At 46.4% G+C, this 13868-nt stretch overlaps 2 protein-coding genes across 5 annotated transcripts in view; one reads left to right on the forward strand and one right to left on the reverse strand.

Moving 5' to 3' along the window:
• SREK1IP1 (SREK1 interacting protein 1) overlaps positions 1-2981 on the reverse strand; it is a 33019-nt gene extending 30038 nt beyond the window's left edge. The window contains exon 1 of the mRNA XM_073344055.1: positions 2877-2981. Within this exon, the coding sequence (XP_073200156.1) occupies positions 2877-2889 (13 nt within the window). The 5' untranslated portion in view covers positions 2890-2981. The remainder of the gene's footprint in view (positions 1-2876) is intronic.
• A 41-nt stretch (positions 2982-3022) lies between these two features.
• The window catches only part of CWC27 (CWC27 spliceosome associated cyclophilin), a 229388-nt gene continuing 218542 nt past the window's right edge, over positions 3023-13868 (forward strand). The window contains exons 1-3 of one of the 4 annotated variants that reach the window (XM_073344054.1): positions 3023-3344; positions 4796-5006; positions 10146-10242. In XM_073344054.1, the coding sequence (XP_073200155.1) occupies positions 4959-5006; positions 10146-10242 (145 nt within the window). In that variant the 5' untranslated portion in view covers positions 3023-3344; positions 4796-4958. The remainder of the gene's footprint in view (positions 3345-4795; positions 5007-10145; positions 10243-13868) is intronic. The other 3 variants (XM_073344053.1, XM_073344051.1, XM_073344052.1) reach the window with 3 other exon arrangements.

Below are 13868 nucleotides of genomic sequence, written 5' to 3' on the forward strand. Positions count from 1 at the left end.
AAGACGCATAAGGAACTGGTTAAAGGGGAGACTACAACTGGCCATAGCAAAAAAGAACTGTCAGGCTGCGGGAAGGTTACTAGTGGAGTTCCTCAGGGATCAGTCTTGACACCAATCTTATTCAACATTTTTATTAATGACCTTGGCACAAAAAATGGGAGCGCGCTAATAAAATTTCCAGATGACACAAAGTTGGGAGATACTGCCAATATGGAGGAGCACTGGAACATCATACAAGAAGGGTGGTTGATCTTGAAACTGGAGTAACAGTGTTACCCAGAATTTGACATTCCTTCAGTAACCCCAGAATCTGACAATACTGCCATCAGCCATCTTGTATGTTCAGTCACTGCTAGCTGAAAAAACAAACCCCACATGGCATAGCTAGGAATAATTTTGGCCCTGAGAGGCAAAGACGTGCAGCTGCATGTTTGCAGTTCTACTAATAAGAATGGGAGGATGGAACAGGGAGTTAGTGAAAATAGAAGGAATGTTTGGACAGCTGACCTTGGTTTTAAGTGCCTCTGACATGTACGTTTTATTGTTATGACTAGAAATGCTTTGATACGAGATAATGAGTAGTTTGCTGAAATTATGAGAATTGGTGACCCTTTAGGGGTTACTATGGTGACCCACTAGGAGTCACTGTAAGTTATGTGCTTTGTTTAAAGTTAGCTATAAAATATTAGGTGAAAGAATATGCTTTGGATCAGTCTGAGGAAGCTTTTTCTTTGGGCAAGGATCTGACACCTAAGATCTCCAGCAGCTAGATGGAAGAAGGGCCCCAGGAAGGCTGGCTGTTGATTCCTCAAAACCATCTTAAACTTTGGTAAATATAAAGGTTTAGTATGGTCTGAAGCTACTGCTACAGCATGTGTGTGCATGCACATGTGCTTGAGACCTAATAAAAAAAGCAGTTTTAGGTAAAAACACTCTTGTTTGTGCCAATCATTGATCAGATGGAGGAGCTGTGTCCCCATTGATTTATTCCTGATACCGCCTGCAAAGAAACAGTTAAGTTATCACTGCTTTGGGTTCTGAAAACCCTGTGTAACAATAGCAACAGGATGAAATTTAATAGTGCAAAGTGCAAGCTCATGCACCTAGGAACTAACAACAAGATTTTTTTCTATAAGCCGGGGACATATCAGTTGGAAATGACAGAGGAGGAAAGCGACCTTGGAGTTTTGGTCAGTTACAGGATGACCATAAGCCACCAATGTGATGTGGCCATCAAAAAAGCTAATGCAATCCCAGGATGCATCAGGTAAGGTATTTACAGTAGATATAAGGAAATGTTATTACCTAGTTACAAACCACTGGTGAGAGCTCATCTGTAATACTTAAGAAAGATGAATTCAAACCAGAACAGGGGCGGAAAAAGGCTGCTACGGTGATCAGAGGAACAAAGAACATACTTTCCAAGGGGAGACTTAGGGTACGTCCACATAGCAAAAAAAAACCAAAACCCTGGCTGACCCACGACAGCCAATTTGGGCTCGGGGGTTTGGGCTGTGGGACTGTTACATTGCTGTGCAGACTTCTGGGCTTGGGCTGGTGCCCAAGCTCTGGGACCCTCCCGCCCTGCAGGGCCCTAGAACCTGGGCTCCAGACCGAGCCCAGAAACCTACACAGCAATGAAACAGCCTTGCAGCCTCAGTCAGCTGGCACGGACATACTTTGCTGCATAGACAGACTCTTAAGGAGCTTGACTTGTTTAGCCTAACCAAATGAAGGCTGAGGGGAGATACAACTGCTCTCTATAAACACATCAGAGGAATAAAAAGGGAGAGGAACTATTTAAATTAGGAGCTAATGATGATACAAGAACAAATGGCTATAATCTGTCCATCAACCAGTTTAGGCTTGAAATTAAACAAAGATTTCTAACTATCAGAATGAGGTTCTGGAATAGCTTTCCAAGGGAAGCAGTGAAGGCAAGGTTTCAAGACACAGCTTGATAAGTTTATGGAGGGGATGCTATGATGAAATTGCCTACAATGGCATGTGGCCCATCTACAACTCCTAGTAGCAAATATCTCCACTCCAGTAGCCAGAGATTGGCCATTAGATGGGGAGGGCTGTGAGTTACTAAAGCATATTTCCCCCCCCCCCAGTTATCTAGCTGGTGTGTTTCATGAACACACTCAGGGTCTAACGGGTTGCCATATTTGCGATCAGAAAGGAGGTTTCTGTGACACCAGACTGCAGATTTTCACCTTCCTCTGCAGCATAGGGCTCAGGCCACTTGTAGGGCCACACTACTATAAATGGTGGATTCTTTGTAATTTGAAGTCTTTAAATCATGATTCAAGGGGTTCAGTAATTTAGCCAGATTATGGGTTTATTACAGGAGTGGGCGGGTGAGATTCTGTAGCTTGCAATGTGCATGCCAGACTAGATGATCATGATGAGCCTTTCTGACCTTAACCTATCAGTATAAAAACCACTTTTCCACACCATGAAATCTGGGTTTCTTTCCTTCAGTCTGTTTTGTTTTGTGACCACTTCTCCTCCAGGCTGATACGCGGTCCCCATTCGTATGGGACCCCACTTTCTGGCTCTTTTAAAGCTTCACTTTGTGTTCTCACCCTGGGCACCGTTTTGTGGGATTGCCCCACCTGACCTGGCCTGGTCTCCCACCTGGCCTGAGCGGGGCACCTTCCCCTCCGCCCTCTGCTCTTTACTCACTCTCCCAGGAGGGGTCCTGCCCCCTTCAAGTAAGGGCGACCGGATGTTTCACTATGGGGCGCCCGCACTGCCACTGCGGGGAGCCGACGGCCCCGGGCAGCCAGGCTCCCTTCCTTGCCTCCCGCGCCAGGTGTCTCAAGGGTCTCCTCGGGCGCCCGCTCCCCCCGCCAGGACGGGCCCCTCACCTGGCAGCGCCATGGAGCCAAGGGCCCAGCAGCGTCTCCCCGAGCTGAGCCGAACACAGGCGGTGGCGCTTCCCGGCCGGACGCCTTTGGGCAGCGCACTCCGGGCCGCACCATTAGACAGGGAGAAGAGGGGTGAGTGAAATCACCCCGGCGACGGAGCGAAGCGGAGGAGCCGGGTCAGCATCAGGATTAGGAGGCGCGACGGAGGCGGCGCGTTTCTCAGCGATTGTCCGGCGGCTCCGCGCTCGGCCTCCCGTCCCGGCTGCCTCCCCCCGCGCCGCAGCGCCGGATCCCGGAGTCCAACATGGCGGGAGGTTGGCGGGGCTAGTTGGGGCTTCCGCAGCGCCGGGACTGGAGCGAAAGCGGAGCCGGGTCCGTCCTCGCGGCGCCCCCTCTCCTCAGCCCTAGCCCACCCCCGCCGCCAGCATGAGCAACATCTACATCCAGGAGCCTCCGACCAACGGCAAGGTGAGCCCCGCCCCGGGCGCGCCGGGGACGCGTGAGGTGGGATGGGGGCGAGGGACCAGCGTGTGAGGCTGGGAAGGGCGAAGGGAGCCAGGAGCGAGAGGGGCAGCTCCGCTGACCATCATCCGCACCCCCGTTATAAAAATGGTTCCCGCGCCCCTGTGCTACACACCTGGGCAGGTGCGAGTTACGTTAGCGAGCAAGAAGGTTTTCAATTGAATCTATATTAGCTCTTTTATTATACCATGGAGAGACAAAAGGTCACGTGGTGTCTATGACCCTAAAACAGCACCCAGGTACAAGTACCTGTCCCCACCCTGGACAAGTACTTGCACCTGGTTAGCGTACAGTGGCCTCCGTCAGCAGGTAGCTCCTGTACCTGCAGGCTTGGCCGCTTGCTTCGGCGCTGCGCATACTCCCCAGGAGCGTTCGGGTCGATGCAAAGTGCCTACACCGAGGATAGGTATCCCAGCCTGCAAACCGCTACCGTCTAGCTCAGGGGTTCTCAACATTTTTCTTTCTGAGCCCCTTCTCCCATGCTATAAAAACTACAACCTACTTGTGCCAAAACAGTTGGTTTTCTGCATATAAAAGCTAGGGCCAGCGTTAGGGGGTAGCACACAGGGCAATTGCCTCGGGCCCCATGCCCCAGAAGACCTGCAAAGCTAGGTTGTTCAGGCTTCGGCTTCAGCCCCATGTGGTGGCTTTTCAGCTTTCTGCCCTGGGCCCCAGCGAGTCTAATGCTGGCCCTGCTTGGCAGACCCCCTGAAACCTGCTCAGGTCCCTGCAGCGGGACCTGGAGCCATTGTTGAGAACCACTATTCTAGCGTGATGCCTTTTGGGAAGTTTTCTCCTGTGGTGGGATAGAAATAGCTCACCCAGTGATCTCTGGAAGCTGAGTCAAGTTCCCAGCATGTAACTTAGAATAATAGGGTTAGAAGGGACCACAAGGGTCATCTAGTCTAACCCCTTGCCAAGAGGCAGGATTTGTTGTGGCTAAACCAGCCAAGGTAGATGGCTCTCCAGCCTCCTTTTGAAAATCTCTAGTGAAGGAGCTTCCAAAACCTCCTGAGGTAGTCTATTCTATTGTTCTACTGTTCTTATGGTTATGAAGTTTTACCTGAAATTTAATCTAATTTAAACTTTCTCCATCCCATAATGTCATCCCTATTCCATAATTTTTATGCTATTTTTTTTAAAAAATCCCAAAAGCCTACATAGTACTTGTAGCTGCCTGCCATCTCTGACAGAAGCATGGAGCCTGCAGAGCTCTGCGCTATTGTCATGAACCTTGCAAATACAGAACGCATAATCCTCTGGTTATGAGTAAAGCTGCAGGAAGAACCACAACAACAGGGGATATGGTGATTTATTTGAGGAGCGACTGCTGAGGGACATAACAAAACACAATTCAAGGTTATTGATGGATCACTGCATCAGTGCTCATTTCTCAGGCCCAGATTGGTGGGATCACATCACAGAGCAGGTTTGGGACAACGAGCAGTGGCTGCACGACTTCCAGATGCAAAAGGTTGCCTTCTTGGATCTATGTGCCAACCTCACTCCAGCTCTCCAGTGCAGGGACACCAGAATGAGAGCTTTGCTGGCAGCTGAGAAATGAGTGGCAATCCCACTGTGGAACCTTGTGATGTCATATTGCTACCGGTCAGTGGGAAATCATTTTGGAGTTGGAAAATCTACAGCAGGGACTGTTGTCATGCAAGTATGTGGGGCCATTAATCGTATTCTGCTGCACAGGACTGTGACTCTCAGTTATACAGAGGACATAATGCATGGATTTGCAGCAGTGGGGTTCCCAAGCTGTAATGGGTGATAAGCAGCACACACTTCCCTATATTGGTACCAGCTCACCTTGCCATAGAGTATATCAATAGAAAAGACTACTTTTTTGTGGATTATGCAAGCTGATCACTAGGCATGCTTCACTGATATCGATGTGGGTGGGGAGGGAGAAGTGCATGATGCTTGCATCTTTAAGAACCGGACTGTTCAGAAAGCTGCAAGCAGGGACATTCTTTCCTGATTATAAGGTTACCATTTGCAATATTAAAATATCCATAGTGATTCTGGGGGACCCAGCCTGTCCCTTGTTCCACTGCTCATAAAGCCATATGCCAACCACCTCAACAGCACTAACGAAAGGTTCAGCTATCAGCTCAACAGATACAGAATGACCATTGAATCTGCTTTTCGTAGATTGAAGGGATGCTGGCAGTATTTATCCACAAAATTGCATCTCAGGGAGAATGATATTCCAATGGTTATAGCTGCCTGTTGTGTCTTGCATAATATCTGCAAATGGGGAAAAGCTACCTCCGGGGTGGAGGACAGAGGTGGAGCAGCCAGACACAGGGGCTATTACAAGAGCTCAACTTGGAGCTGTGTGGTTGAGGGAGAGCTTGAAAGAGCCTGTTAATGGCCAACTACAGTAATGTGCTGTACTGGAGTGTGCTCTGGCCCTGAAGTTTTAGGGGCTTTTAGGAATTCTATACAGCTAGTTATACATTTATAAATACTACACCATGTCTTGTAGTGAACCTATGAATTATGAGGTGCTTGCTGTACATATATAATTATGTATTATTACACTGTGTGTTTCACTGAACCTGTGAGTTCTGTGATACAGTACAATTACAAGTAGTGTGTTTTGAGTACTGCTATATATTCTGCCTTATGTTTTGTGAACTAATAAAGATGTTTGTTTTAAAAAACTGTATTGTGTAGCAAAAACTGCCAAAATCCAATGCTGAAATTAAAAAAATAAAGCATGAAACTTTAAAATTAGACAGAAAACATCCCTGTCCCTTTCATTACACAAATGAAACTCCTGGGGGAATTCTGTACTCCTGGGGGAATTCTGCAACAAAAAATTAAAAATTCTGCACCTAATATTTTAAAATTCTGCATATTTTATTTGTCAAAATAACATAAGCACACCAGTTTCAATTATTTTTGGTCATTTATTTCAAAACAGCTGTCAGCACGTATGTCTATAACAATACAGACAACAAAAAAGATTCAGGAAATGTTTTTTGACAAATAGATTCCTTATTAGGCATATTAATAAAGAACTCTGAGTAATAATTCATTTAAACTACTATACAGAACCGTATTTCCCACACCCCGCAGAAGCAGTGCAAAGGCTTGGGGGAGTCAGGGGTAATGGAGGAGTTGAGGGAGAGGAAGTTAATTGCTGAGAAGGAGCCTGGGTGTGAACTTGGAGGGTTGTTGGGTATGGGTGGGAAAAGTATGAAACAGTGGGTTTTTTTTGTGGGGGGGGGAGGTAGTTAGGGAGCTTTCCCCCATGCAGACCCTCGCTGACCGCTAGCCTCTCCTGTTCAGTCAGACACATCTGCCCCATCCCCATGTGTCCTGCACTCCCTCCCCTGTCCCCATGTATCTTTGTACCCCCACCCACCCACTCCCCTGTCCCTATGTGTCTGTGTCTCTGTGTCCCCACTCAGCCACCTTCTGTCCCTTTACAGCTCTGCACCCCCTCCCCATCACCACGTGGCCTGCACCTACCTCCCCACTATGATCCTGCACCTCCACTCCCATTCAGCTCCTGCCTCAGTCTGTCCTCCCCCACTAGCCCTGATGAGCCCCTGTCTGATCCTCCCAGCACCTCATGCTGTCTGTCTTCCCATAGCCCCCGTCTCCTGACCTGGCCTGACAGTCACTGCGAAGAAGGCAAGCTCTTTCTCTTCTGTAGCTGGCTGGGAGCTGCTGCTGTTCTTGTGCCACAGTTCCCTCTGGTGGGCAAAAGGTGGAACTGCAGAAACATTTTAGCAGAAGCTTTTTTCTGTGCAAAACACTTAAAATATGCATGGCTCATTAATTATGTATGCACGCAGTAGCACAGAATTCCCCCAGGAGTAATTTTGGCTACACATACACCAACTGTCTCTCTTTCAGGTCAGTGTATGTGGAGCTGTGGTTGTCCTTATTGTCTCCCCAGTGCTGAGTTGGTAGGAGTAGGGATGTGATTCATGGTGCCACGTGGAATGTGGTGGGGGTGTAGAGAGCTGCTACACTAGTTCTCAGATGATTGCAAAGGGTGGTGAGTCCTTGATTGTTGGACCTGTAGATCAAGAGTCTACATCATGTGTGTTTGCGTGAGAAACCGCTCCTCCCCAACCCCCCACCAATATCCTGCTGCATCTCCCTTTCCTTTTCTTGCTGAGACTCATTGGCCTTCCTCCAGTCAGCTCTTTCCTTTGCCATATTGTCTGCCATATTTACCTTCCAGGCCCCTTGTTTGTGATCTGATGCAGAACTGGCTTGTAGGATCTCGCTGAACGTATCTTTCCTAGTCCTCTTCTTTTTCCTCCTTATCATGATCAGGCATTCTGCAGGTGTGGAGGGGGTACCCCTCAAGGCTTCAATGGAAAGCCACAGGTAAAACAGATGTATCATTGGATTTACAGTCTCAACAAAAAGGAAAGGATAAGTCTCAAAACTCCCTTCCCTTATTCCCATAAAATTTTTTAATAAGTAATGCTTATTGATACTTTAGCTTTGGCGTGCACAGCACCACTCTCCAGCCCCAGCCAGGGTGAGTATGGCTTGCCAGAGATGAAGGGAGGAGAATGAGGAGGGACTTAAGATTTTTGGTTGCATGAAGCAATAAAATGGTGGCCCTTATTTTCATAGGACAGTGGCACTGGGTACTGGCACTATTTTCAATAGGTGGTAGTGATTTTAACTGATATCTCCCTTCTGAGAGAGGACAAAGGCATAGAGAACACAGCCGCTGCTGGTGTTCTGAAGCTGCCCGGGCCTGTGTCTCACTAGCCAGTTGACTGCAGTGGTGCCTGCTGAAGTCATCGTGGAGTGGTATAGGAAAGTGTCCTACCATGGAAGAAGAAATAAGGCTTCTATCTCTAAAAACCTTTGAGAGAGGATTGCAGAGCATCTCCATGAAAGTTTTATCGAGTTCTCTCAGGGGGGAGGGGTAGCTCAGTGGTTTGAGCATTGGCCTGCTAAACCTAGGGTTGTGAGTTTAATCCTTGAGGGGGCCACTTAGGGATCGGAGCAAAAAATTGGAGATTGGTCCTGCTTTGAGCAGGGGGTTGGACTAGATGACCTCCTGAGGTCCCTTCCGACGCTGATATTCTATGAGAAGGATACACGGGACATCCCTACATACTTCAACAGATTGCTCCGCATGCCCACCCCCTGCCTTTCCTTACATGGGAATAGAAAGGAGATAACAAGGTCACATTTATTTGTTGTATCGCTCCCACTTGTCATGTGAACAAAACAATGAAAAGTTGATACCTGTGTCCTGTTTACTTGGGACTGGGCTGGACACTATCTTTAAATTTAACATTGTAAGGAAAAATGCATGCGCACATTTACCTGAGGTTTCGTCCCCTTCATAAGGCTCATTCTGATGGGACTGACTAGGTTGTGGTAGAGTCTCAAACAGGTCCTGGCTTGTGGCATAGCTGGACACCCTTGCCATATGTCCTCTCCTTCTTTCTCCCCTGTTTACGGCAGGGGTCACTGTTGCAGACTATTCCAAGGTATCCATGGTTTCCTGTGGAGTGCTGGTGGCGTCTCTGCTAAGAATGGCATGCAGCTTGTAAAACTGATAGGTCTGTGGTGCATAGGGTGAAAAATCAGGATGGGGGTGGGGAGTGATAGGCATCTATATAAGAAAAAGCCTCAAATGTTGGGACTCTCTCCATAAAATCGGGACAGCTGGTTACCCTAGTGGCTGGCGTAGCACCAGATCAATTGTTGGCCTATGTGACCTTGTAGTATGCCTGCCTCAGTTCCTTCCCTTTCAAGCAGTACTGCTGCTAATCCCTATTTTATCCCTTCACCTGTGTCCCCTGTGCAGTCTTTTTGTAGATGTCCACGTTCCTTGCAAAGCCTCTTCTCTCTATAGGCCCAGGAGATGCAAGGCCTCCTGTGTATTCCAGGTGGGAACACATTTAGTATGTGGAGCCAGCATGGTTGTCAGTTGGGCAGTTGCACACAACAAGGGAGAGCTGCTAGGTGTGCTCACCAAGGTGGGCAATCGGGCAAAGCCATTTAAAAAATAAAAGGGGGTGGCTTCCAGTCCTTGTGACCTCTGGGCAGTAGAGTTCACAACTGTGACTAGCGGGGTCACTGTTGCAGGGAATGGGGCATTGTGGGACAGTTGCTGGAGGACCGTTAGGGTTAGCGTATCTTGATGCAGTGTCAGATTCACTGTGTTAACCTCTGTAGGTTGACTGTGGCTCCAGGCCATTTGAGGAGATGGTTTTACTGCTTCACAGTTATGAGCTGCTTACATTGGCCAGAGGAAAAATACTGAGTGTAGGCACATGTACAAATAGGTTGACAAAAGGTAGATTACATCGACCTAACTTTATAGTGTAGACTGGGCCTAATTTTACTATACTCCTGGTAGTAAAGTTATGCAAATGCATAAGTGTTTGCAGGATCTGGGCTTAAATGGACAAGATAGACAAAGGCGGGAAGGGAAAGGAAAGAAATACAGAGAGTTGAAGAAACTTGCCCAATGTAACACAGTGGGCCATTGGTAATAAAGTCTTACAAAAACTATTCTTTGACTTGTGTATCAGACAAACTGTAGGACAAATAGTCGACATCTAGTACTTTAAAATACCTGCCACTGAAAACCAGACCAACTTCCTAATTTTGTTCTTGCATTCCTAAAATTGGATGAAGAATTTTTTTACTTGTGACTGTATTATTTGATCAGAGACTTCACCTGTAAATGTTTAAGTGCAATAAGACTAAACAGTGTATTTTCATATATTTTTATAGGTTTTACTGAAAACGACAGCTGGAGATATTGACATAGAGCTATGGTCAAAAGAAGCACCAAAAGCATGCCGAAATTTCGTCCAGCTTTGTATGGAAGGTAATGATTGAGTTGGACAGTAGTTGTCGTTAATATTATTCAGTGTACAGTATTGGTGACTTCTTCCATTTTATGCTTTTTCATAAAACAGGAATCACAGGAATAGTACACTAATGTCCACGGGAATTGATATTAAGATATAGTTACCAGTGTGCAGGAAAACTAGAAGTGTTGAGAAATACGTTTTTCAAAGCTATAGAAAGAGACCTTAGACAAAGAATTTTAAAAAGCATTTTAAATATGTTTCTCAGATCCAATAGATGGCAGGTTATTACTGAACTACAATACATGAGAGACTTAAGAGGACTTACTATGTGGGTATTTTGTAATGTGTAACTGTGTTCTTCAGTAAACTCATGAAATGATAGCCAAGCGGTCCAAGGAAGTCTCTTGAAAAATTACTTTGTGCATCACTCTCCTTTCCCTGCCTATGACTTCCTGTTTTCTTTCAAAAACATCTGCGGATTTTTAATATTTCATTGTGCTGCCATTTCAGAGTGATGGGAGCTCTGTAATCCAGATCAAAGAAATGAGGTTTGGGGATTAAACGATCTGCCTTGGGAAAACCACACCATGGGAGGATGAAGGAGCTTGTAGCTACACAGGTTTCAGAGTAACAGCCGTGTTAGTCTGTATTCACAAAAAGAAAAGGAGTACTTGTGGCACCTTAGAGACTAACCAATTTATTTGAGCATAAGCTTTCGTGAGCTACAGCTCACTTCATCGGATGCATACTGTGGAAAGTGTAGAAGATCTTTTATACACACAAAGCATGAAAAAATACCTCCCCCCACCCCACTCTCCTGCTGGCAATAGCTTATCTAAAGTGATCACTCTCCTTACAACGTGAATGATAATCAAGTTGGGCCATTTCCAGCGCAAATCCAGGGTTTAACAAGAACGTCGGGGGAGGCAACGGGCTTTGTTGCAAGGATAGGTTCCTGGGTTAGTGGTTCTGTTGTGTGGTGTGTGGTTGCTGGTGAGTATTTGCTTCAGGTTGGGGGGCTGTCTGTAGGCAAGGACTGGCCTGTCTCCCAGGATTTGTGAGAGTGTTGGGTCGTCCTTCAGGATAGGTTGTAGATCCTTAATCATGTGTTGGAGGGGTTTTAGTTGGGGGCTGAATGTGACGGCTAGTGGCGTTCTGTTATTTTCTTTGTTAGGCCTGTCCTGTAGTAGGTGACTTCTGGGTACTCTTCTGGCTCTCTCAATCTGTTTCTTCACTTCAGCAGGTGGGTATTGTAGTTGTAAGAATGCTTGATAGAGATCTTGTGTTTGTCTCTGTCTGAGGGGTTGGAGCACATGCGGTTGTATCGCAGAGCTTGACATCCGATGAAGTGAGCTGTAGCTGTGAGTTTTTTATGAGAGTATCCATTTTTGAGAGCTCATTCTTAATCTTTCCCTGTTTGCTGTAGAGCATGTTGATCAGATGATTCAGCAGTTTCTTTGAGCGCGTGTGGCACAAGCTGTCAGCATAGTCTGTGTGGTATGTAGATTGTAATGGATTTTTTTACCTTCAGTCCTTTTGGTACGATGCCCATCTGTTTGCATTTCGAAAGGAAGATGATGTCTGTCTGTATCTGTACAAGTTTTTTCATGCAGTTGATAGATTTCCACTCCATACGGCTAAATGCAGTGCCTTGCATAATGACAGGTTTCAGAGTAACAGCCGTGTTAGTCTCTATTCGCAAAAAGAAAAGAAGTACTTGTGGCACCTCAGAGACTAACCAATTTATTTGAGCATAAGCTTTCGTGAGCTACAACTCACTTCATTGGATGCATACTGTGGAAAGTGTAGAAGATCTTTTATACACACAAAGCATGAAAAAATACCTCCCCCCACCCCACTCTCATGCTGGCCACTATGGATGTAGAAGCCCTCTACACCAACATTCCACACAAAAATGGACTACAAGCTGTCAAGAACACTATCCCCGATAATGTCACGGCTAACCTGGTGGCTGAACTTTGTGACTTTGTCCTTACCCATAACTATTTTACATTTGGGGACAATGTATACCTTCAGATCAGCGGCACTGCTATGGGTACCTGCATGGCCCCACAGTATGCCAACATTTTTATGGCTGACTTAAAACAACGCTTCCTCAGCTCTCGTCCCCTAACGCCCCTACTCTACTTGCGCCATATTGATGACATCTTCATCATCTGGACTCATGGAAAAGAAGCCCTTGAGGAATTCCACCATGATTTCAACAATTTCCATCCCACCATCAACCTCAGCCTGGTCCAGTCCACACAAGAGATCCACTTCCTGGACACTACAGTGCTAATAAACGATGGTCACATAAACACCACCCTATACCGGAAACCTACTGACCACTATTCCTACCTACATGCCTCCAGCTTTCACCCTGACCACACCACACGATCCACTGTCTACAGCCAAGCTCTGCGATACAACCGCATTTGCTCCAACCCCTCAGACAGAGACAAACACTTACAAGATCTCTATTAAGCATTCTTACAACTACAATACCCACCTGCTGAAGTGAAGAAACAGATTGAGAGAGCCAGAAGAGTACCCAGAAGTCACCTACTACAGGACAGGCCTAACAAAGAAAATAACAGAATGCCACTAGCCGTCACATTCAGCCCCCAACTAAAACCCCTCCAACGCATGATTAAGGATCTACAACCTATCCTGAAGGATGACCCAACACTCTCACAAATCCTGGGAGACAGGCCAGTCCTTGCCTACAGACAGCCCCCCCAACCTGAAGCAAATACTCACCAGCAACCACACAACAGAACCACTAACCCAGGAACCTATCCTTGCAACAAAGCCCGTTGCCAACTGTGCCCACATATCTATTCAGGGGACACCATCACAGGGCCTAATAACATCAGCCACACTATTAGAGGCTCGTTCATCTGCACATCCACCAATGTGATATGTGCCAGCAATGCCCCTCTACCATGTACATTGGTCAAACGGGACAGTCTCTACGTAAAAGAATAAATGGACACAAATCAGATGTCAAGAATTATAACATTCATAAACCAGTCGGAGAACACTTCAACCTCTCTGGTCACGTGATTACAGACATGAAAATTGCAATTCTTCAACAAAAAAACTTCAAATCCAGACTCCAGCGAGAAACTGTTGAATTGGAATTCATTTGCAAATTGGATACAATTAACTTAGGCTTGAATAGAGACTGGGAGTGGCTAAGTCATTATGGAAGGTAACCTATTTCCCCTTGTTTTTTCCTAACCCCCCCCCTCCCCCGACGTTCTTGTTAAACCCTGGATTTGCGCTGGAAATGGCCCAACTTGATTATCATTCAGGTTGTAAGGAGAGTGATCACTTTAGATAAGCTATTGCCAGCAGGAGAGTGGGGTGGGGGGAGGTATTTTTTCATGCTTTGTGTGTATAAAAGATCTTCTACACTTTCCACAGTATGCATCCGATGAAGTGAGCTGTAGCTCACGAAAGCTTATGCTCAAATAAATTGGTTAGTCTCTAAGGTGCCACAAGTACTCCTTTTCTTGTAGCTACACAGTATTTCCAGCTGGTGCCACTAGCCCTTTTATGTATCTTTTAGGGGTAAGGTACCTCAAGACCCTTTCTGATGTGTAGATCATTTCTTGTAGATATCCTCTGTACA

This window comes from Lepidochelys kempii, chromosome 5, assembly GCF_965140265.1.
Source record: "Lepidochelys kempii isolate rLepKem1 chromosome 5, rLepKem1.hap2, whole genome shotgun sequence".
NCBI classification, from domain to species: domain Eukaryota; kingdom Metazoa; phylum Chordata; order Testudines; family Cheloniidae; genus Lepidochelys; species Lepidochelys kempii.